Raw genomic sequence first — 24,010 nt, 5'->3', positions numbered from 1 at the left:
TCATCTTAAACTGATGTATCAGATTCAGACTATGAGAATATTAATATTTTTTCATTACTTTACTTTTTCTATTACTTTCCTAAAGAATATAATGAGCTGAAATTTAATAATGAAAATTCGTGGAAAACTGAAATTGCGTTGGTGTATCATTTTTTTAAACTGTTTTGCATTATTGCGTGTGGACCCATTTAATTCAGAAAAAGACACTGGAATTTGAGAACAGAAATTTAATTAAAAATAATAAATTATAAAGAGATAGGAAACGATACTCGAAAAGAAAATAGAAAAAGGTAGGCTTGAATTTAGATTAACAGAAAATTGTAAAGTGATGAACGGGGATAGGCAAGTAAATGGCAAAAATAGTGAAATGAGGAATAAAATAGGTAGGCGTGAATTTAGATGGACAAAGAGATAGAAAAAGATAAACGAGGATAGGCAGAGGTAGAGAAGTTGGGACTGAAAGGGATATGAGTAGAACAATATTGACAAAGAGATAGGAGAAAATAGAATTATGTTAAGGTCAGCAAAGAAAGACACCTGATGTGGAAAACATCGATTTTCAGTTCTTAAAACCCATCTATAGCTTATTATTTGCCCTCCAGTAATAAAATATATTATTCCTGTATCTGGAAAATTCGAATTGTTATTCAAATCCAAAGTGGGACCCTCTTATAGAGTTCATGTGTTAAACCGTCAATTGCTCCTCCTGAAAATTGAAGCTGCCGCGAGTTAGGCCGCTTTCTTCGCGAACGTTACGTATACTACCGACAGAAAGTTTGGGCAACTGGCCTTTGAAGTTTAAAAATGCATACTTCACTTCAATATCTTTGCAGAAACTAAATCTACATCGTATCATTTAAAAGATGCAACCGTAAAAAATGTTTAGCTTCAAAGTTAAAAGTTTTTTAGCAACTCCAGAAAAGTGTTCTTAAAATTTTGGGAATCCATAAAATCAAGAGTAAATCCTACTCTCTAGTCGCCGGAATTGCTGCTGAAACGTATCGTTCGATACAAAAGACAATTTTTTATATCGAATCATCACCGGTGATAAAAAATCGAACCATTACGATAATCCTAAAAGACCACAATTATGAAGTATGCCAGTTGAACTCGGTCCATCTGTAAGAAAAAGAAATATGCACGGTCCAAAAATTATGCTGTGTATTTGGTGGTATTGAAAAGGTGTGTATTATGAGCTCTTCCTAGAACCGTCCGAAACCATCACCGGGGATCGTTAATGACTGCAGCTACTGCGTCTGGAAGAAGTGAAATGGGAAATCTTAACCCACTTACCCTACTCTCCAGGCATCGCCTCATCGGATTTCTTTATATTCCGGTCAATGCAGTCAGCTTTTCGAGGGAAAAGGTGAAGATCTTCCCGCGAATGCTGCTTTTTTGGAATAAAGTTAACATTTTTTTGACTGAAAAATAAAATGTTCCTTCATCTTGGAATAAATGTCAATTAATACATGTTAGAGCTGACACATAACTTTAAAAAATCCTGGACCATTGCTTCACCAAACATGACAATGGCATCTCCAGCGATACCTTTCAGAAAAGGGCGGATGTTTATTTTCATACCCAGTATTTCTAAGGGTGCTTTTACACCTATCAAAACAATTTCGAAATTACTGGCACAGGTCATTTCGGCTTTCCTGGATGTCAGAAGCAGAAAATCGAGAATTATTCATAATCTGTGATTCCCTCGTTATGGCCCGTACCTTTTTTTATTATTATATTATTAAGCCATTTCCCTTCTGGAGTAGGCGTAACCAACTCTGTGAGGAGGGCAGTAATGTGGGGAAGGTGGTATTTCTTTTTTAGATTGATCTAGAATTCACGCATTACTTATTTAAGTAACGCGTTCCGCAACACTGCTCCGACCCAGGTTGCTGACCAATCTCTTTAGCAATCGCCCCAAGTGAAGAGCCTTGCAGAGTCGTCATGTGAGCTTCTCCGCTTGGGCGCATTAGTATCCAAGGTCTTTTATTTCAGACGTCATTCACTCTGACACTCTTTTTATTAACTAATTGTCGCCATATTTTTCTGATTTAGTATACTTCTCTAGCTTCTTTCACGTCCATGTATTTTTTCATGCAAACTCTCGTCTATCTGTGGCTCTAATGTCTCTTCTAATTAGGGTTTCTTCCACACATTCTAACCATTCTGCCCACGGTCTGCTTCTGAGCACACTGCCTTTTACGTTCCCTTCGAACATTTGTTTCCTTAGTTGTTCATATTGCATTCTCTCAACATGCTCAAACTATCTTAACCGATTCGTTTTCCATGTGTCAACTAGAGTTTCTTCTGCACCACATTTTTTGAGGATTATCTCGTTACTCACTTTGTCCATTACTTCATCATGACATCGTGGTTATTTTACTTTTATCCTTTTCTTGATACGGCTAGGTCTCGCTACCATATAGCAAAGTCGGTATAAATATAGAATTATGTTTTGCCATTTAAGCTTTATTTGATATATTTTTACTTCCAATAATGGGCCCTGCTCTACCGATAACCTGCTTACCCTCGTTTACGCACCCATCATCATTTAAGACAATGTTGCATATTGTTTTCTCACTCTTTTTTTTGAACACCATAATTTTTATTGTATTCGTGTTATTTTTAAGGCCCATGCTCTGGATGCTTTTATTCAGTTTATTTAGCATTCTTTTCCAGTCTTCTATTAATTCTACCATAACTCGCTTTGCTACCAGTATATATTGCTTTTGTTGCTTGTAGGCGCGATCCATTGACTCCTTACTTTTTCAGCACTTCTCAAAGTTTACTTCTGTCCACCTTGTCAGATGCATTTTCTAGGTCAACAAAGGCACTGAAAACTTTTTTACTCTCCCTTTCTTTTGTATATTGGTACGATAATCGATTTTTCCACTTGTCTGGGACATCTCATATCTCGATACATAAGTTTATCATTTTGCGCAGTCTATGAGGTATATGTACTCGCCACCGTATTTAAGCATTTCATCGCTAATACTGTCTACACCAGCAGCCTTACCGTTTTTCATGTTCTTAATTTTATCCCTAACTGCAGTGGCAGACTTTCTCAATTGAGTTTTCTAGAGCATTGTGTTTTACATTGCAGTTGTGGTGCCCTATAGCTTCATCCCTAAAATAGCTAATTCCTTCAAAAAGTCTCTCGAAGTTTTTAGTAACCCGTTTGTATCATATATCATTTCACCTTTGTTATTTCTCATGCTACAAAACTTTGTACTTTTACTTCCCTTAATATTTTAATAAAGCATTTTCTTTTTTCTTTCAATGTCGTTTTGTATTTTATTCTCTTCTTCTGCTTTGATCTCATCTTTACTTTCCTTGACCAGTCGTTTAACTTTTCTCTTTTTGTCTCTTTAATCGTTCTTTTAGGCTGTTTCTCTCCTCATCGTTAAGGCCTGTCATTTTCAGCAGCCTTAGATACGCTTGTTTCTTTTCAAGAACGGCTGAGTGGATTTCATAATTCCACCATACATCACCAAACGTTTTTCCTACAACCGCAGTACGACATACTTCAGTCGTACTCCTAAGAAATCCTCGATCATAGCCGATGCGCCCTCTATATTTTTGTTCTCAATTAGCGTTTTCCAAGGTTTTTTCCGTCCATTCGTTTATCTTATTCTGAAATTCTATTCGTACTTCCGGTTTCTGTAAATTTTCGATTTTAATTCGATTTTTTTCTTTCTTCTCTATCCCTGTCTCAGGTTCACTTTGGAGACTAGAAGGTAGTTATCAGTATTTCATTCAGAAACCCTCATGGCCCTTGTATATTTGACCGTAATTTTTACATTTCAATGTAAATGAACAAAATGGGGGTGTTTTTTGCCACAGTAACAAAAAAACCCGTGTTTTCGCACTATATATGTCTTTTTGAGAAAAAATCTTTTATAGTTTTTCATACGGCTTTGACTTGCTTAAGTTTAGACTTCCCATTTAAGTCCAAGGCCATTCAGACTATACCCTAAACCGGACTTAAATCGGAAGAACAGTGTACTTGTATATACAGATAATTTTTTTTTAATCCATCACATCAGAAAACTACCCTAAATGTCAGATTCACTCTTGATTCTATGAATTCTCCAAATTTTTAGGAACACCTTTGGACATTTTGCCAAGATTTGCAAAGATGTCATATTTTCAAAATTCAAGAAGGGCGTCCTAATATGGTGAAATATAATTTTTTTAAATTATTTTATATTCATGTCACTTAATCTATATGGGCTTATGAATGTTGCTCAAAAATAAGTACATATTTTCTGATAACTCGGATCTAAAATTCGTTATCAGCAGCCTAAAGACCCACAACGTTAGGCTTTTTGATTTATTTAACTGGGTTTTATAAAAATGGAAATGTTAATTTGAAACAAAATCTGCCATACTGAGTCATTCATTCTGAATTTTGAGAATATGATCTCAGATTCTTTATTAACGATCAAAAATGCCCCAGGGCGAGGCCTTTAGCTTTTAGCTTTAGATTTGTTATCAAATACTAGTTTTCTTGGTAGCCTCTCTAGCCCCTCCTTTTTTTCTCTTTATTTCAATTGTTTCGGTTCGGTAATTGGGCCCTTGTCAGTGGTAGACGATCTCGCTGAAGCTTTCGGCTATGTAATACATTTCCAAATATTTTAAAGATCCACTAATGATAGGATTTTAAATAAAATTCGGCATCAGGGCGGGTCTCGGATTCATGAAAACTTTGTATTAAAAATTTCAAAATTATGATCCAAGACCTTTCTAGTACACGGAACTTTCAAGTACCTCGAAACTGTTCGAGTAACTAAGAGTTTCAAGTACTGGAACTGAACGTTCTCAGCTCAACTCAAGTCGATATATAACAAACTCGACTACTATAGGTTTCATAAATATTGACCTCTACTTAACTTTGAATAAATCAATGAAAAAAGAATCTCTTAAGAACGTTATAGAATGTTATAGAGGTTGCCCTTATCTCAGCTATAAATTGTGATAGAAAGCTCAGAGAAAGCTTGATATAAGTAAAAAAATTCAAATAATACAATGATATACTGAATAAAGTTTCAAAATTATTAAGTAATTGGCTATATAGAATTATTTTTTCTATGTTTTTTTTTTCTTCCGCGCATAAAGGGAATTATCAGTATCAGTGTCATTCGAGGGTTACTATTCGGCACTTTCCCCCAGCAATCGTGTTCGTGTTCGTCATCCCCAAGAAACATACAAAAAATTGCTAATATCCAATTATTTATTTATTTTGAAACTTTATTTCGTATTTGATTGTATTTCTTGCATTTTTTTACTTATCTCAAGCTTTGACTGAGCTTTCTGTCACAATTTGGAATTGAGATAAGGTTCACCTATATAATTTGCTTTTTAACTTACAATTATTTAAATTTTTTAATTTTTATGACTCCTATATTTACAGAAAATGTCAAGGAATTCACGTGACTTTTTTCACCTCGTTTCTTATGATTTTTCAACAAAACATAATAAGTCAAAGTTCACTGTCGTGAAATTGACGCTGTTGACTGTGTTTTTATACCTTCGCCAAACTCTAACTTTATTGATAATTAATTTACGATGGTATCATTCATAGAGTATTTGTTCGCAATAAAGTTATATTTGCAGTGAAGTTTGTAGCGTTCTCAAGCGATTTTTTTTCAACGACTTATTTAAACTTTTGTAGAGGTCAATATTTTTGAAACCTATAGTAGACTCGTTCAAACTTGGACTTTCAAATTTTTTCACAATGCCATTTAGTTTTTATATTTTGGTTTCGAGGAAAGAGATCGATGTAATTGAATTCAGTCGATTTCGTTGAAAAATACTAAAATGGAATATTAAGTACCCATGAACTATTAATTAATTAATGAAGCGTTGGTTTTTAATTTTTTGGCAGAACTAACCCGAAAAGTGGAATACCTCTCTTTCTGAATGATGTTGAGACCCTAAAGAATTCGGAATTTTCCCCCTCTAAAAAGACGAAATTTATTACCCATGGATGGAAATCAAGCGCTTTGAGCACCAGTCAAGTTGATATGAAGAATGGTAAGTGGGAAGACTGATGGTCAGAGAATATTCATTAAAAGAAACCCCGAAGGGTTGACAACTCGGCCTATTTCAAGTGAATTCAAGCAAATATCTTCATAACAAGTGTACGGATAACTTTACTAGTTGTTGACCCTTCAAACAAAATGAAGTATTAAATTCACTTATCATACAATATTCTAACACAATTTTTTATTATATCGCAGACTTCATAAGTTCTAACAATTAAATTAAGAACTTTCAAAATTTTAGCGCTACACGTAAATAATCTGGAATTCGAATAGTTATTTTTTAAGCATCATAAATTTTATGAATAAACTTGATTTATGTATAATTTTTTTTTACTGGTCTCCTCGTCACTAGAATCCACATCTGAGTAATTTAAGATAGTTTCACGCGTCAATTGAGCCCTGATAACGATATTTTTGACCTTTTGGAGAGAATATACTGTGTCAGATGTTCAAAAAGAAAAATGCAAGAATTTCTCGAATTTTGTACTTCGACTTCAACTTGTGGCTAGACCTAGGAAAGTTGTTGAAAAAATCTCAAATTCATACCAATTAGTCTTTAAAGGTTTATCATTAATTTGAGCCAATAAAACTTTTAAAATCTTCACGGGTGCTCGAGATATGACTAAAAATGTCAGTTGCTTTTATCGGAACGAAACTAGTTAAGACCAGAATTCTTCACGACCTCGATCGGCGGTAGGAAAAAAAAGATGCACTGGACATTGCATCTCCAGCAGGTATTCCGATTTATGGAGCTTGAATCGATGATTCAGTGTACCGAAAAAAAATTTTATACCCTTTTCCGTGTCTAAAACTTTAAACGTGTTTTTCTCAAAACTACTTTTTTGAAGTCGGTGAACGGTCTCTCAAAAACTATTGCACCGATCATTACCAAAGTTGGTATATACTTTTGACAGATATATCGCAAGAATGCAACGATCTTTTGGGTCGATTTTTTTGTTCTTGCTATTTTACAAATACAAAATAGCGGAATTTGAGATCAAAAATCGGCTTTTAGTTTTTTGATCACCAAAACTGGAAAAAAATGTAAAAAGACCGTTGCATCATATGCATTCATTTAATTCATCGAAATCTTTTTTTAATTTTTTTTTATTTTCGATGATCCGTTGACGAGTTATCCCATTCACCGCAGAGCATCTTTTTCTCGAAGGAGTATCCGAAAATCTTTTGGCAACGGCTGAATTTTTTATATTTTTACACAATAAATTCACAGCATATTCTTGAAATGTCCCTTAACAATTAACAAAAGTTTCTACATGAATATCGGATTAAATTAACTTCAAAAACTAAGTGGTATGAATTAAAAATTTTTGCTACAACTTTCGTAGGTCTTGCCAGATGTTAAAGTTGAAGTACAAAATACGAGAAATTCTGGAGTTTTTTAATAAATTTTTCACGTAGTATATTCTTGTCAAAATAGGCTCAATAGGCACGTAATTTAATAAGCAATTTAATAATTTTCAAACAAATTCCTTATCTCCTTTTGAACGAGTAGTCACGTTTTAAAGTCAGCAGTAATTATTAATAGTACTTTCACTGATCGTACAGACATTTTCCGACGGTGGTGTATAAATGAAGTTATTACTGGTTAGGTAATGAGCGGAAAATGGTATCCTCCATTGATATTGAGCATATCTAAAGTGTTGAAAACTTAAATATGAAGCTTAATGTGTTTTATTACTATAATTTATAATTGGAAAACGGAAGTTGAATTTGGACGAATGATTGTTAAATGACTACCAAGTACGTGAACCGGAAGTAGAAGTCACGGAGGGAGTTCGTGGCTGAGCAATTGAGTCAGAACGTATACGAAAAAGGGCGGTCTGTAAAGTCTTATTATTGTCATTAAAATTATCTCTCATCTGTTTGAATCGGTGTATCGATTGAGTTCTTGAGCGTGCAAAGATTGTAGTCTTAACCAAAGAACCCAATAATAGTAACCATAAAACAAAAAAATGGAGACAAAAGCCACTACGTCTTGGTTTGTTTCTCTAGGTTTGGCTAATTGCTGTTCCACTATACGCAAGGAATAATTGAAGAAACGAAATGTTTTAAGCAAGACGAATATGTCTTTATACTTAAATTCTTTCCGTTTATTTAGAACTCAGTGAGATGAAGAAACTTCATTTTGAAACTCAATCTACTTAAAGTATGTTTTACATATCCAGTTTAGGCCAAAAATGGCCCTTTTTAACATCCTCGTTTAATAAACGTATACACACTTTAGTAATTTCTCGCTCTAAAGACTTCTTTCCATAAGGGTGTAGGTTAACCTGACTTATAATTGTGTGTGTGTGGCACTGTCCTCATATATATTTGCTCTCATTTTGTTTAAGAACGAAAGAAAGAAAGCTTACCAAGTATCCGGGGTTTTGCGTGATCCTAGTATCGATAACATTTTGGAAGATAATCCTCTGTGCTGAGGAAATGAATATTTTGAGTGAAAATATTTATTTTGCGAAAGTGAAAAATGTAAGGATAGCAAACGCCAACATCCGAACGGCGAGAACCGTTTGTAAGTTTATTTTTTTACGCACAATTCTGACATCGGAGAAGCATTCTTGAGGGTCTCCTTATATCCTAAGACCCACCAATTGACGATGGTGAATATAAATCTCACGAAGTACTTCCCGAAACGGAGAAAAAATCTGAGAAAAGTGCTAGATCCTATGTGTGAGGACCATAAGATTGTAGTTGTGAGCCGCCGGCAGGCAGTGCGTGCTGTGGAACTAGCGCTTTCAAACGTCACGCTCAAGAGCTGGGCATCACTGCTCTGGACATGCCCTAACACAAACGTATAGATATGAAGGTGCGTTCGACTGTGCTAGTATGAGCTGGAGCTATTGAAATTATTGGTCGAAAAGGAAATATTAGCTTTCCGAGTGCTATATAATTAGAAACATTAAAATTTCGATACAAAAGTCAGAACTGTCAGTGTAAAGTCTTAGTATTTTTTTGGAAATATAATTAATTGAACTCGCGGAATAGATTTATTGTTCGAAAACAAAATAATTTTTATGGGTCTGGAATAGAAATAAAATATGTATCACGCTTTTTTTCTAATAGATGAGATGAAATACCTACGAATTAGACACAATAGAATTTTGCTAAAAAAAAGTCAGGACTCTCCTCGGTACAAGGTCTGGGTAATGTTTGGAATTATAATCAAATGAACTGGCAGAATAGAATTATTGCTCGAAAAAAAAAACTATTAACATTTCGAGTAAGTCTGAAAAAGTATAAAATATTTATTACGCTTTTTGTTTTCTAAGAAGTTTGATCAACTTTCAAATAAATAGGCTCAATAAAATTTGATAAAAAAGTGAGAACTGTCACTATTGAACTCGCAGAATATTATTATTGTTTGAAAAAATATTAGCTTTTCGAGAAGATTTAAACAAAAATTCTATCAAGTGCAAAATGGTTGCTAAAAAAGTAAGGACTGTCAATTCAACATCTCTGTATTTTTTTGGAATTAGGTGTAAAATATTTATGACACTTTGTTTTTTAAGTCATTCCGTCAAGTGCCAAATAATTAGGAACAATACAATTTTAATTTTAAAAAAGGCAGGACTGTCAGTACAAGGTCTGTGTTTTTTTAAAATTTATAATCAATTAAACTCGTAGAAGAGAATTATTGGTCAAAAACAAAATTTTAGCTTTTCTAGTAGGCCTGCAATAGGTATACCTTTATTCACTATACTTATATTCTAAAAAAATCGATCAAGTACCAAATAGTTAGACACAACCAAAAATTTGCTGAAAAAGTAAGGACTGCCAGTATAAGATCTGTTCCTGAAATAGGTATAAAATAATTATGACACTTTTTGGTTTCTAAGAGATTAGATTATTATAATGAAAAGTGAACGCTTCACATTTTTGAAATTTTAGAATTGTAACTGTGGTAAATTTGTCATTATGTACATTTATTTTTTGCTGACTTGAGAATCTTAGAATTTATAAATAAATTTGGAGAGGGTCTAGTTTTGAAATTTTAGAATTTACAAATTTTGTAAATTGGCTAATTTTGACATTTATTCCTTAGCGGCTTGATGAACTTATAATTTATATAGTAAAGTGAACCCTCGCCTGTTTTGAACTTTTAGAATTATAAATGTGGAAAATTTGGTAATATAGTAATTTATAGTTTGGCGACTATAGAAACTTCATAAGCAAATTCGCAGAGGGCCCAGTTTTGAGATTTCTGAATTGAATTTTTGGTGCATGTTACATGGTAAATAAAATGTTAAAGAATGATCGGTATATATTCTATATACGTATATATGTATTTCTGGTATCCTTTTCGGTTCTTTTGTAATCGAACTGGAGAGCCTATGACAAAGCCACCTCCAAGCGGAGGTGTAATAACCGTGCCAATAGCTTAATGACATCTGGGTGAGGTGTCTTTAACGGTGATTCTGGAATTTCGGGTGACTTCACAGAGTATTCAGCATTATCCTTGCATGCGGGGCTCTACGATGGTAGACGAACCCTTCCTCTTGCTGCTCGTGGGAACAACAATGAGACCACCTAACCACCAAAAAGTTTTAGATGCAATTCAAAACGATTGAACGTACAGAGTAGCCAACAATGGGTGGGTAAACAGTGCCTATCACCCAAGATTTCGGGGGGGGGGGGGGCTGAAAATAATTTAGATGTAAACACAACGACGAACCGCACGTCTCGTAACAGTATTTGCGAAATCAAGCAGTCTACCTTTAAAAACTGGATGTGAACACAGGACGCTTCCCCATCTACTGCATGAACAATCCGCAGACGAAGTGGAGGAGATCTGGTAGGACGTTTACGAAAAGGGTGCAAAATGTTGCCCATGAACTAAGGATCTACCATCACACACTGAACAAGTCAAAGCTGCTGATAATAAAGCATCTCATTTCTGACAAAATTCGGGTGTTATCTGGCGCAAGGAGGAGAATACAGATCCCTTTTTCTGTCCAAATCTACCCGAATCAGGCGAGGTAGAAATTATATAGACAGGGGTTTACAAGGTCCCACCACCGCAATCGAAGGATGGCAGTAAAAAAATCCACTTCAAGGAGCTTTTCGACAGCCTGATAAACTCGGAAGAGAAATGTTCCATAATTACTACCGAAGAATTGAAGAGAGCACTTAGGGGCCCGAAGAACTTTTCCACTGCATAACCAGATGGTATCTAAAACTTCTGGTAGAAGAAATTTAGTTCTGCAAGCCAACATTTGGCCTGCCTCTTCACCTCATATTTAAAGTTGGAAACGCCCATTCCGCAGTGGCTGGTGTTAAGAAGCACATTATTCCTCCCGAAAAAAGGCAACTTGACCAACACAGAGAATTATAGGCCAATAACTTGTTTAACCCTTAAATGGCACACCTCAAAATAATTACATTACTGTCACAAGGAGTGTTTGACAACCTACGTATTTAAACTTGTATTGTGAAGCCTACACTGCATATTTTTGAACAACAATTTTATAGGACATAGTTTAACTTTTTTTTAAGTCCAACTGGGTTTATAAACATTTTTTAAAATATAAGATATTTAAAAAATGTTTTTAAAAAAAACCGAAAAAAATTAGTTTTTTACATCAAAATTCATAACTCGCGTAATTTTTAATATTTTTAGCCAAAAATTAATTGGCATACTCTTGAAAGACTATGATTTCAAAAAAAAATTACTGCAATATTGTACCTTCCAAGAAAGGTATTTATTTCCAGATATGAACACGTAGTTTTTTGGTAAAAATGAGCACTATATTCTTTCATATTTAATCCAATTTTTATTTATAAAAATGCATTTAAAAAATGTATGAGTGAAAAATATATAAAAGTGATAAATACAAATGTTCAACAATGTTATTACATTAAAACATTATTCATCGATGCCGGCACACGTGGTGTAGAGCTGCACCACGTGTGCTGAGCGGCTAGCAAAGTTCTGCCCAGCGTGCGTGGCCGTAGATGTTAAGCCATCTAAAAAATGTAAAAAGTACTATAAAATGTCGGAAATTTTTTTTCTTTCACATTCAATAGTATACTTACATTAAGAAAAAGTCAAAATTAAACAATTCAAAAGACAAAAATGTTACTTCATAGACACTTTTTCACACACTACTAGCACAAGGGCTGTTCAACACCCCACGCTTTTGACAGGTTAAGTTTAGACGGATGCCGATCGAACACTAACGCTTGGCGATCTATGCTAACATACTTTCCTGTTAGTTAGTGATCTCAGTAAATGCCAGATGGCGACACATATTTAATTTTTTTTTAATTTAGTATACTTATTTGGAGTGCAGACTATTTTTGGGGTCTTATACACACCAGGTACCATTAAAGGGTTAAACACACTGTATAATATCTTTACAGCTTTCCTAAACCACATTACTGTTCGATGAATGGATCCCGTGTGGAGAGAGACGGTCGGAAAACTTGGCTCGAAATAATATAATAAAATAAAAATTGGCCGAGATAATCTGCTAATTAATAGGTGCGTCTGCAAAGATGCAGCAGTACATTAGCGCCGCCTGTCGATGGATGGGATCGACTGCCGAAAAGATTTTGATTAAATCTCTCATAGACTTTCATCTTTCTGTTCGAAAGCTTTACAGTTCATCCAAACATAATGCAATGCATAGAGAGATTAATGCCCCTTTGAAAAACTAAATTCACTATCTCATCTGGAAATTATCGTGTGACATCAAACCTCGATATCTTCCAAAGGGACGACTGACAGGGCGGCACCATGAGCTCCCTGCTCTTTTGCATCACATTTTTGTCATTATCTCTCGCTCTAAGCGATTCTTCTAGGTACCTCTGCGGCGACAAAAATCATCGCGAACATAAGGTCTCATATATTTTATCTGGATGATCTGAAGATGTATGCTTCTGGTAAAAGCAAAATTCAGAGTGCCTCTAATATCTTCAAGAAGTACAAATGAAAGATTGGTATGGGCTTAGGATTTGACAAGTGTGCCAAATATCATTTAAAGAAAGGAAATATTATTGGCGTCCCCAATGAACCTTAGCTTTTGAACATAAGTGTTATTAGACGTCTTGACACCGGAGACCTATACATACATGTGCGAGCCTTAATGCCATATTGCGGATGTAATATGCGTGTTTACCTGCAAGGGGTTCACAAGAGAGATTGGTATGGACTTTGGATTGGACATGTGTTCCAAGATTCATCTAAAGCGAGGATGAATTACTAAAGTTTCCGGAGACCATAAGCGTGTGGATATGATTGTTATTTGACACCTTAACACTGTAGACCCATGTATACCTAGGCGTGATTGAGAGCCGCATTCAAGTTATAACATCAGTGAAGGAGTCTTGCCGGAGCCGATAAAAGCGTCTCCTTCGACATATTTGCTGTTCCAATCTGTCGGCATTGTAAGAAGGTATCTGAGACTATATGCTTGCGGTCATTGTTCTGCTCCACTTGTTTGGGGTAGTTCCACGCATAAGATCATGCATATGTAGAGGAACATGTATATAAATTTTTCCGTTCCGCGATTATACATTACACGCAGTCAAGGTTTCTTTCCAAAGCTGCGGAGCAAGCGGCCGAGATCCTTGGCCGGAATCTCAACATCAGAAGTGAGGAAAGTGCATTACGTAAAAAAATCAGACGTTCAAACATTTCCCCAACAGCTCCTCAATAGTAAAATACATTGCAACTTGTACAGAAATTTAGACAATTACCCCTTGTCGAAGGAGTTAGCTTCTACTTTCCTCATATCATTAGGACTTCATTCATGCATTTTCTAGTGACTGGAGAGTGTAATTATCACATTTGAATACCGTACCCACATTTTACGTCAAGAAGACCCAGCGATAGGTGCAGAGCGGTGCACCATCTTTATTACTCTTACTGTGTTGGCCGTAACCCTCCCCTACCGAACGCTCCGCGGGAGATAGAGTTAATTGTCCAAAACGAGAATTAAACAATTTTCTGGAACTGCGATTTTTGGAAAGCAGTCTCCATTGCACACTCGAGGTCTAACATCATTCTCCGGGACTTTCAGAAACAAACTATATTCGTGATCAGATTCTCATCTGCGGTCGACTACAACATCACTGCCAACGAAAAGGAAAAAGAGGCGAGGTATTGAAATCTAAAAAGAGAGCTGCAGCGACTGTACCCAAAATATGCGGTTAAAATAATTGACTTTGTGACCGGTGCTCTCGAAGATGCGACGCTATCACTGGTTCAGAACCTCAAAGCCATACCCGCGTGCCAAAAATACGCCAAGGCACTTGAGAGATGAATGCAGAGTATTGTCATCCTTGGGTTGCCCTGTACCCTCAAGACACACGATGGTTTCGCCGTCCTGTCATTGTGATATTATTCTGCCTTGTGGCCACCCATCTCACGGTCGTGAGAAGTGGCCATAGGTGTGATTAGCCGCAATTATACTGGGAGCAACTCTCGAAATAAATTTTCAAAGAATCCAGTTTTTAAACTTTATCATTCTAAACTTGGTGAATCTGCGAATTTCTAAACAATGAAAATTTCTATTCTCTATAAAATTGTTGCATTTGTAAAAGGTATCTGCACAAACTGTTTCAATATTTTCTTACGCAATTTTATTCAAATTTTTATTCCTGATGTGCGCCGTAAATGTGTCGTTGGCAGCATTAGAGCCACAAACTGCTGCCTGCCGGCGGCTTACATCCCAATCTCATGGTCCTTTCACATAGGACCTGTCATTTTTCTCAGGTTCTTGCTCCGTTTCAGAAAGTATTTCGCGAGAGAGTGTAATGTAATCATCAAAATTTTCGATCTCTGGTTTGTAACGGATCTTTACGTTTCGGCACTCAGATAATTCGAAAATCATACCATTTTATCGGTGTCTGTATGTCTGTCTGTCTGGATGTATGGTTACATGAATGTTGTAGCCACGCTAACTTTTGAAGGATTTTTCCAATCAACTCAGCTTTTGATACACTTCTTAAGATTCTTAAGATTAAGTTTTAAGTTCGTTAAGCAAATATTTCCAATCAAATCTTAAAAAATGTCGATAAAAAATAAAAAAGTTATATACTTTTGAAAATTTTGAAAATGTTAAAAAAAATATGTTTCTGATAGATAAAAAATTTCATTTAAATTCGTCACTAGATATCAAATATATTAAGAAACTATCTCAGTTAAATTTTTCGATCAGACAAAAATTCAAAATGTTAGAGCTTTTTCAAAATTTGAATAAAATTTTGATGTGAGTTTTAGAAATGTTTCTAAAATTTTCTGGAATGCGGAAAGAACAATTGACAATTATCCTAACGGCATTTCTAAATTCGATAAAAATTCAAAAACTTATATGCTTTTCAAAATTTTCAAAAAAAAGGGAAAAAATTGTTTAATAGGTTAAGAAATGTCAATCTAAATTTCTTCTAGATATAAAATATATGTATTTCGAAACTATTCTCATGCAATTTCTTAATTAGACAAAAGTTCCAAAAGTTCGATCATTTTCAAAAATGTGAAATTTTGTTTTAACAGATCCATAAGTTTAGAACGTCGTTTGAGGCCATCCATATACCACTTGGACTCTTTTAGGGGGGAGGGCGGGTATGGCAAAATTCCACATTTGTCCACGAGGGAGACCGGAGGGTCGGGCTAGAATCCGCGTGGACACACATTTCCCTAAATCAATGGAAAATATACTGAAATTATACAAGGTATACTCTAGGTATACTCAAACTTTTATATTGTGCTCGCGCACAATATAATTTTTATTTTTATTATTATTATAATTTTGTAAACGACTTTTTCTTTTAAATTCAAATCATGTTTAAGCTCACGCTCCTAAGATAATCTGAATTTTTCAGCCAATTCATCGCTCGTTTTGGGCTTCTTGTAGTCCGGGAGCTTGTTGGTGTATTTTGCAACAATTTATCGCTAAACTGGTCAAAAATTCGAGTGAAAAAACGTAATTTTAGTACTCTGGAAACCCACGGGGGATGGTTGCTTGAATGCTGAAATCTTACAAGAAGTTTGACTGACTGTTCCTGAGTGGTGCCAAAGTTGACTGTCAGGCCTTCAAACATCTAAAAAATTCGAGTGAAAAATCGTCAATTTAGTACTCTTGAAACCCATTGGGAATGATTGTTTTAATGCTAAGAACTAACAAAGAATTTGACTGGCAGCTCCTGAGTAGAGCCAAAGTTGACTGACATTTTAATCAGAAACAGAATGAAAGTTTTGTCCTTTTAATTAACTAAAATTATTCGTCAATTGGATACTTCTTTAAAACTAATATGTATATAAAAAAAGAAACTACGAAAATCTCACTTTATACGTAAATTTTCAGCCTGCAACAATGGGTTTCAAGAGTACTGATATGTCGTTTCTTCACATGAATGCTTGGCATGTTTGACAGCCTGCCAGTTAACTTTAGCACAACTCAGCAGCTGCCAGTCAAACTGTTTGTTTGTTTTCAGCATTCAAACAATCATTCCCAATGGATTTCAAGAGTACTAAAATAACGTTTCTTTACTCGAATTTTTGGCATTGTTTGCACTTAAACAATCATCTCCTATAGGTCTATCAAGCTAGCACCTCCACAAACGAAATTCCCAAATTTCTTCATGTCAGAATGTTGCGCTTTTTTTGGGCTGTATTGCCGATTTTTGGGCTCCGCTACTTTTTGTGAAAATTCAAATTTTGAGTGGAGGTACTGATTTGAGTCAAGCCAGCACCTCCACTATATAAAAATTGAAAGAAAAAAAATCGAACACTTCCGAATTTTAGGCTTTTTTGGGCTTTTAAACGTACCAACAACCAATTTCCAAAAACCACCCCTACAAAATATAAAACCACCCCCTATATAAAAAATCAAATTCGGAAAAAACAAAGAACACCAGAATTTGGGGCTTATTATGGGCTCTAAAATGCATGAAAAAAACTACCCCTATTTTCAGAAAACAACCCCCTTGCAAGAAATAAAATTTGCAAAATCCAAAATGCACTAGATTTTTGGCTCATTTTAGAGTGTCAAATGCACTTAACATTATATTTCAAAAACCACCCCTGTGTAAAAAAACGTCAACCTAATAATAAAAACTTAAACCTTGATGTTGGCATTTTTGAACAGCCCAAAAATCAGAGACTCCATTTGAACCGTAAAATTCAAAAAATATCAGAGACTTTAATATTCACTGTAATATTCCGAAAAAGATTGGTTTGTACAAAATTATGTTTGATTGTTAAAAAGGGACTGTTTTTTAACGTCAAGTGTTCGGGATCACAAATCGAAGTAGGTATTTTTAAGAAGCCCAATAATCATAAACTCTACTGACACTGGAAAATTCTCAAAAATATTAATTTTTGACGAAGTCATGTATACATGGTAGAGAAGAGTTGATTTTATAAGTTAAGGGTTGAAGTCCAAAAATCGGAGTGGATATTTTCAAGGAACCCACAAATTAGAGACTACTTTAACACCAGAAAATTCTCAAAAATATTATTTTTTGACAAACTCATATATACGTGGTAGAGAAGGGTTGATTTTATACGTTAAGGGTTGAAGCCCAAAAATCAGAGTGGAAATTTTCGAGGAGCCCAAAAATCAAAGACTACATTAACACTAGAAAATTTTCAAAAATATTATTTTTTGACAAAGTCGTATATACGTGGTAGAGAAGGGTTGATTTTATAAGTTAAGGGTTGAAGCCCAAAAATCAGAGACACTACTGACACTGGAAAATTCTCAAAAGTATTAATTTTTGACAAAGTCATGTGTATGTGGTAGAGAAGGGTTAATTTTATACGTTAAGAGTTAAAGCCCAAAAGTCGGAGTGGATATTTTCGAGAAGCCCAAAAATCAGAGAGAACATTGTCATTAGAAAATTCTCAAAAATATTTCTTGACAAAGTCATATATACCTGGTTATATATACATTAATATTTATGAGAATTTTTTAGGGTTAATGTAGTCTATGATTTTTGGGCTCCTCGAAAATATCCACTCTGATTTTTGAGCTTCAACCCATAAGTTATAAAATCAACCCTTCTCTACCATGTATATATGATTTTGTCAAAAATTAATATTTTTGAGAATTTTCCAGTGTCAGTAGAATCTCTGATTTTTGGGCTCCTCGAAAATAACCACTCTGATTTTTGGGCTTCAACCCTTAACGTATAAAATCAACCCTTCTCTACCACATATATACGATTTTCTCAAAAAATAATATTTTTGAGGATTTTTTAGTGTTAATGTTGTCTCTGATTTTTGGGCTCCTCGAAAATATGCACTCCGACTTTTGGGCTTTAACTCTTAACGTATAAAATCAACCCTTCGCTACCACATACACATGACTTTGTCAAAAATTAATATTTTTGAGAATTTTCCAGTGTCAGTAGAGTCTCTGATTTTTGGAATCCTCGAAGATACCCACTCTGATTTTTGGGCTTTAACATTTAACGTATAAAATCAACCCTTCTCGACCACGTATATATGACTTTGTCAAAAAATATTTTTGAAAATTTTCTAGTGTCAATGTATTTTTTGATTTTTGGGCTCCTCGAAAATATCCACACCGATTTTTGGGCTTCAACCCTTAACTTATAAAATCAACCCTTCTCTACCACGTATATACGACTTTGTCGAAAAATAATATTTTTCAGAATTTTCCAGTGTTAGTAGAGTTTATTATTATTCGACTCCTCAAAAATACCCACTCTGATTTTTTGGCTCCAACTCTTAACGTAAAAAATCAACCCTTCTCTACCATGTATATATGACTTTGTCAAAAAATATTTTTGAGAATTTTCTAGTGTTAATGTAGTCTCTAATTTTTGGGCTCCTCGAAAATACCCACTCTAATTTTTGGGCTTCAGCCCTTAACTTATAAAATCAACCCTTCTCTACCATGTATATATGACTTTGTCAAGAAATAATATTGTTCAGAATTTTCTAGTGTCAATGTATTCTTTGATGTTTGGGCTCCTCGTAAATACCCACTCTTGATTTTTGGGTTTTAACCCTAAACGTATAAAATCAACCCTTCTCTACAACGTATATATGACTTTGTCAAAAAATAATATTTTTGAGAATTTTCTAGTGTCAATAGAGTCTCTGATTTTTGGGCTCCTCGAAAATACCCACTCTAATTTTTGGGCTTCAAACCTTAACGTATAAAATCAGCCCTTCTCTACTACGTATGGTATATGACTTTGTCAAAAAATAATATTTTTAAGAATTTTCTAGTGTCAATGTATTCTTTGATTTTTGGGCTCCTCGAAAATATCCACTCCGATTTTTGGACTTCAACCCTTAACTTATAAAATCGACCCTTCTCTACCATGTATATATGACTGTCAAAAATTAATATTTTTGAGAATTTTCCAGTGTCAGTAGAGTTTATGATTTTTGGGCTTTTTAAAAATACTATAGTCTCTGATATTTTTCGAATTTTACGGTTCAAATGGACTCTCTGATTTTTGGCTGTTCAAAAATGCCAAGTTAAGGTTTAAGTTTTTATTATTAGGTTGACGTTTTTTTACACAGTGGTGGTTTTTGTAATATAATGTTAAGTGCATTTGAGACTCTAAAATGAGCCAAAAATCTAGTGCAGTTTGGATTTTGCAAATTTTATTTTTTGCAAGGTGGTGGTTTTTGAAAATAGGGGTAATTTTTTTTCATGCATTTTAGAGCCCAAAATAAGCCCAAAATTCTCGTGTTCTTTGTTTTTTCCGAATTTGATTTTTTACATTTGAATTTTCACAAAAAGTAGCGGAGTCCCAAAATCGGCAATACAGCCCAAAAAAAGCCCAAAGTTCTGACATGAAGAAATTTGGGAATTTCGTTTGTGGAGGTGCTAGGTTGATAGACCTATCCCCTATGGGTTTCAAGAGTACTAAAATGAAGGTTCCAATTGTCATCCTGTCGTTTTTTAAATATGTTTGACAGCCTGAAAGACAAGTTTAGCACCACTCCGGAGCTGCCAGTCAAAATTGTTGTTAGTTCTTTGCACCTAAAAAATTGTCCCTAATGGGTTTCAAGAGTATTAAAATGACGTTTCTTCACTCGAATTTTTGACATATTTGACAGCCTGCCAGTCAACTTTGGCATCACCGAGAAGCTGCCAGTTGAATTTCTTGGTAGTTCTTAGCCTTCAAACTATCATTCGTTATGGGTTTCAATAGTACTAAATTGACATTTTTTCACTCGAAATTTTGACATTTTTGGCAACCTGCCAGTCAACTTTGGCATCACTCAAGAGCTGCCTCTCAAACCTCTTGTTAATTTTTAGCATTCAAACAATCGTTCCATGCGGGTTTGAAGAGTGCTAAAATGACGTTTTTTCACTCGAAATTTTGACATGTTTGACAGTCTGCCAGTTAACTTTGGCTCCATTGAGGAGCCGCCAGTCAAAATTTTTGTCAGTACTTTGCACCTAAAAAATCGTCTTCAATGGGTTTCAAGAGTTTTAAAATGATGTTTTTTCACTCGAATTTTCGACATTTTTTACAGCAAAATGCACAAACAGCTATTAGCCAGCCAACGAATTTCAAACTGTTGACTATGAAAACAAACGATGCAAAATCCTGTTAAACAAAACAAGAATTCAACGACCAAATTTGGACCACAACGAATAAATGAAAACCAAAAATCCTATTGTAATCTAAAAAAAAAAAAAACAAGAAAATAAAATTGTCGTACAAAAATAAAAAAGAGGAAAGAAAAATGAGAAGGCAGCCAACTACATTGAGATTGAAAAGAGAAGGTAGATATTTTTGAGGATTGAAGGCAGATTTATGTGGTGCAAGCTTGAAATATCCACGAATGTTTAGATCGCCGCCGGAGGGGCTGAAGGAAGCGGAGATGAAATTGAAGTTCTGATGAAAGAGGAAAGACTGAAAGAAATTCGCGAAGTGTTGATAGAAGAGACTAAATAAATGGTAACATAAGAGGGAAGTGATGACAAAGAAGAGGATGTTATATGAAAGCTCGGGGAGAATACAGGATGAGTTGACATTGGTAGAAAGGAAGCTGCAGTATAAGTTAAGGAAAATAGTGGAAGAGCAAAGAAAAAAAGGAAAAAGAACATGGATTAAGTATGGGAGAATACAGACAGACGGAGCATAGTGGAATTGGCATGAAGAAAGGGAACATGTAGTAAGAAATGAGGCGCAGGGAAACTAGGAGAGGGAGGAACGGGAGATAGAAAAATAACAAAAAGCAAGTAGGAAAAAGAGACGAGAAACGAAAGTATGGAAGAATGGAAGATATGTTACTGGAATATAGCAAGGTTGGAGAGAAATGATAAGGAGTTTATGAGAAATTTGAAACAATGGGATGTAGTCTTAATGATGGAGACGTGGCTAGAAGAAAAGAGATGGGAAAGAGTAAGGGGAAGGTTAGCAAGAGATAAAAAATAGTAAATGCAAAATGCAAAGAGGGAAAATAAAAAGGTTAGAGCAATGGGAGGAATGGTGATGGGAGTAAGGAATAAATGTATAACAGGGGAAAATAAGAAAGAGAGGAAAGAACAAAAAGAAGTATTAATAGTAGAAGAGGTAAAGATGGGAGGAGAGAAGTGGAAGGTATTGGGGCTTTATGTGAACGGTGATATGCAGGAGAAAGCAGAATAGATGAAAGAAATGATTGAAGACAATAAAGAAGAGATTATAGTCCGGGAGTCAGCGACCATTTAGAGTTAGTCATTTCACAAAAGCTGAAAATTTTTCGTAAGCTTTATTTGGTATCCCTAGTATCCAGTATTATTATTTTAGTATCATCCAGTATATTATTATATATACTAGTATCCTAGTATCCAGCTGGCGCAGTCCCGGGGGTCTTAGCTGCGGCAGCCTTCCACACACGTAACATTATAATAAAAAAAACTAATACCGCAAAAGCTGAAACTTTGTTAACATGTTTTTTATGTTATAAAGAATTAAAAAAACGTATCCAGCCGAATTTAGAGTGGGGGATTATGCCCCAGCTTTTCATGTAAAGATGTCAAAAATATACGCTGGGTAAACTGAAAACACAAAAGTTGAAATTTGGTGAACTAATAGTTAAGTGAATAAGTTCAACGAAAAAAATATCCAGCTTTATATTTAGTGAGCGAAAAGTGTCCAGCTATTGCAGTCAAAGCAACAGCATCTTTCACTGCATCATCTGGGCACTTTCGCCCCACTAAATACAAAGCTGGATGTTTTTTTTTCGTTTAAGGGGTGATTCTGGTCATAATTTTTCAAAAAATCGAAAAAAAATTGTCTTCATAGTTTGGTAGTAAATACTTCTAGGAATAGTGCAGAATTAATTTTAAAGGTCTACAAGGTCAAGAACAAGGATAAAAGAGGCCGAAACAGCTACAGCGATCGAAGTGTCTTTCACGATAGAAAACTTTAAACTGGATTATCTCGAAACTACATTTTTTGACACCTTCGACAAATTTAATTGGAAACTAATAAACCGATTGACTTGAAATTCGAACAGCTCATTCTTCAAGTTCGTTTCTATCGTGTGAACTACGAACATGAACAAATATTGTTATTTCACAAAGTTATGAACAATTTAACTTGCAAAAATGATGTCAAAAAATTCAAAAGTACGCCATTTTTTAAAAATTCTGATTGTAGTTCACACGATAGCCAAATCTATACAGATTATAAATCATTTATTTTTTGATTTCGGGTCAACCGTTCCCGAAATATTTGAGCGAAGGCTGGAAAGGAGGACATGTTTGAGGCCGCCATTTTCTAAACAAAAACAATAAAAAATATAGAAAAACATTTTTTTATTAGTTCAACCTCTATACATTACATTGTAAAAAAGTTGGAAGGAACACATTATTTTTACTATTAAATAAAATTCGTTGAAAAATAAAAAAATAAAGACACGGACGACAAGAATCTCCCCTTCAGTTATTCACTTAACTATTATTTTACCAAATTTCAGCTTTTGTGTTATCAGATTACCCAGCGTATATTTTTCACATCTTTACTTGAAAAGCTGGGGCATAATCTCCCATTATAAATTCGACTGGATACGTTTTTTCACTTCTTTATAACATAAACAACATGTTAAAACAAATTTTCAGCTTTTGTGGTTTTGTTCACTAAAAAAGGTCGCTGGCTCCCGTGCTATTAGGCTGATACAAGATGGGGATTTCAATGTGATATCAAGAGAAAGAGGAGAAAAGAAATGGGGAGAAGAGTGAGGAAGAAAATCCAAAAATAAGGTACTAAATGGGGAGGGAAAAAAGTTCTTGAAGAGCTTGGAGAATTTAGGGTGGTTTATCTTAGAGGAAATACAGAGGGAGATGAGAAAGGAGATTATACACGCTCAGGAGTTGAAAGGGGACCGGTAATTGATTATGTGATAGTGGATGATGAGGTAAGAGAGAAGGTGAAGAAACTAGAGATAGGTGATTATATTGATTCGGATCACTTCCATTTAATAGTGACAGTAGAGGGGCAAAAAATTAATAACAATATGAATAGGGGCGGGGGGGGGGGGCAAAGGTAAAAAGTGTAGGAAAAGGCATCGGTCAAGGGAAGGAAAATAACAGTTTAGCGAAAAAGGTCAGAAATATCAAAATGGAAGAGGGAAATGTAGACGAAGAGATGTAAAAAATGATAGGAGAAATAGAAAGAGGATTAGAGTGCACAAACAAAAATGAAGTTAGTAAAGGTGGAATAGAAGTAGATGGGATGAGGAATGTAAAGAGAAAAAAAAGGTCAGAAAGGAATTGAGAAAGTGAGAAAAGAAAAATTAATGGGGAAAATATAGGGAAAAAAGGAAGAGTATATTGGCTTGTGTGATGAAAAGAAAGAGGAAGGGGACAAAAGGTTTTAGGAAGAGACGTAGAAGGCTAGGACGGAAATGTTGAAATGGAAGAAATATTTTTTGAATTTGCTAGGAAGAGTAGAGAGAAAAGTTAGAAATGGAGGAAAATATGGTAGAGAAAGAGATGAGGAAGAAGACATAATAA

General features: G+C 34.8%; 2 protein-coding genes across 2 annotated transcripts in view; one reads left to right on the top strand and one right to left on the bottom strand.

The window, feature by feature from the left end:
* The window catches only part of LOC117177987 (5'-AMP-activated protein kinase subunit beta-2), a 314,314-nt gene that overhangs the window by 41,227 nt on the left and 249,077 nt on the right, over positions 1-24,010 (bottom strand). The gene's annotated exons all lie outside the window — the stretch shown is intronic.
* The window catches only part of LOC117177986 (inactive pancreatic lipase-related protein 1-like), a 111,966-nt gene that overhangs the window by 63,674 nt on the left and 24,282 nt on the right, over positions 1-24,010 (top strand). The window contains exon 4 of the mRNA XM_033369148.1: positions 5,888-6,036. Within this exon, the coding sequence (XP_033225039.1) occupies positions 5,888-6,036 (149 nt within the window). The remainder of the gene's footprint in view (positions 1-5,887; positions 6,037-24,010) is intronic.

This window comes from Belonocnema kinseyi, chromosome 8, assembly GCF_010883055.1.
Source record: "Belonocnema kinseyi isolate 2016_QV_RU_SX_M_011 chromosome 8, B_treatae_v1, whole genome shotgun sequence".
NCBI lineage: Eukaryota > Metazoa > Arthropoda > Insecta > Hymenoptera > Cynipidae > Belonocnema > Belonocnema kinseyi.
The sequence above is the reverse complement of the archived record's forward strand: the minus strand, read 5'-3'. Positions and strand labels throughout refer to the sequence as shown.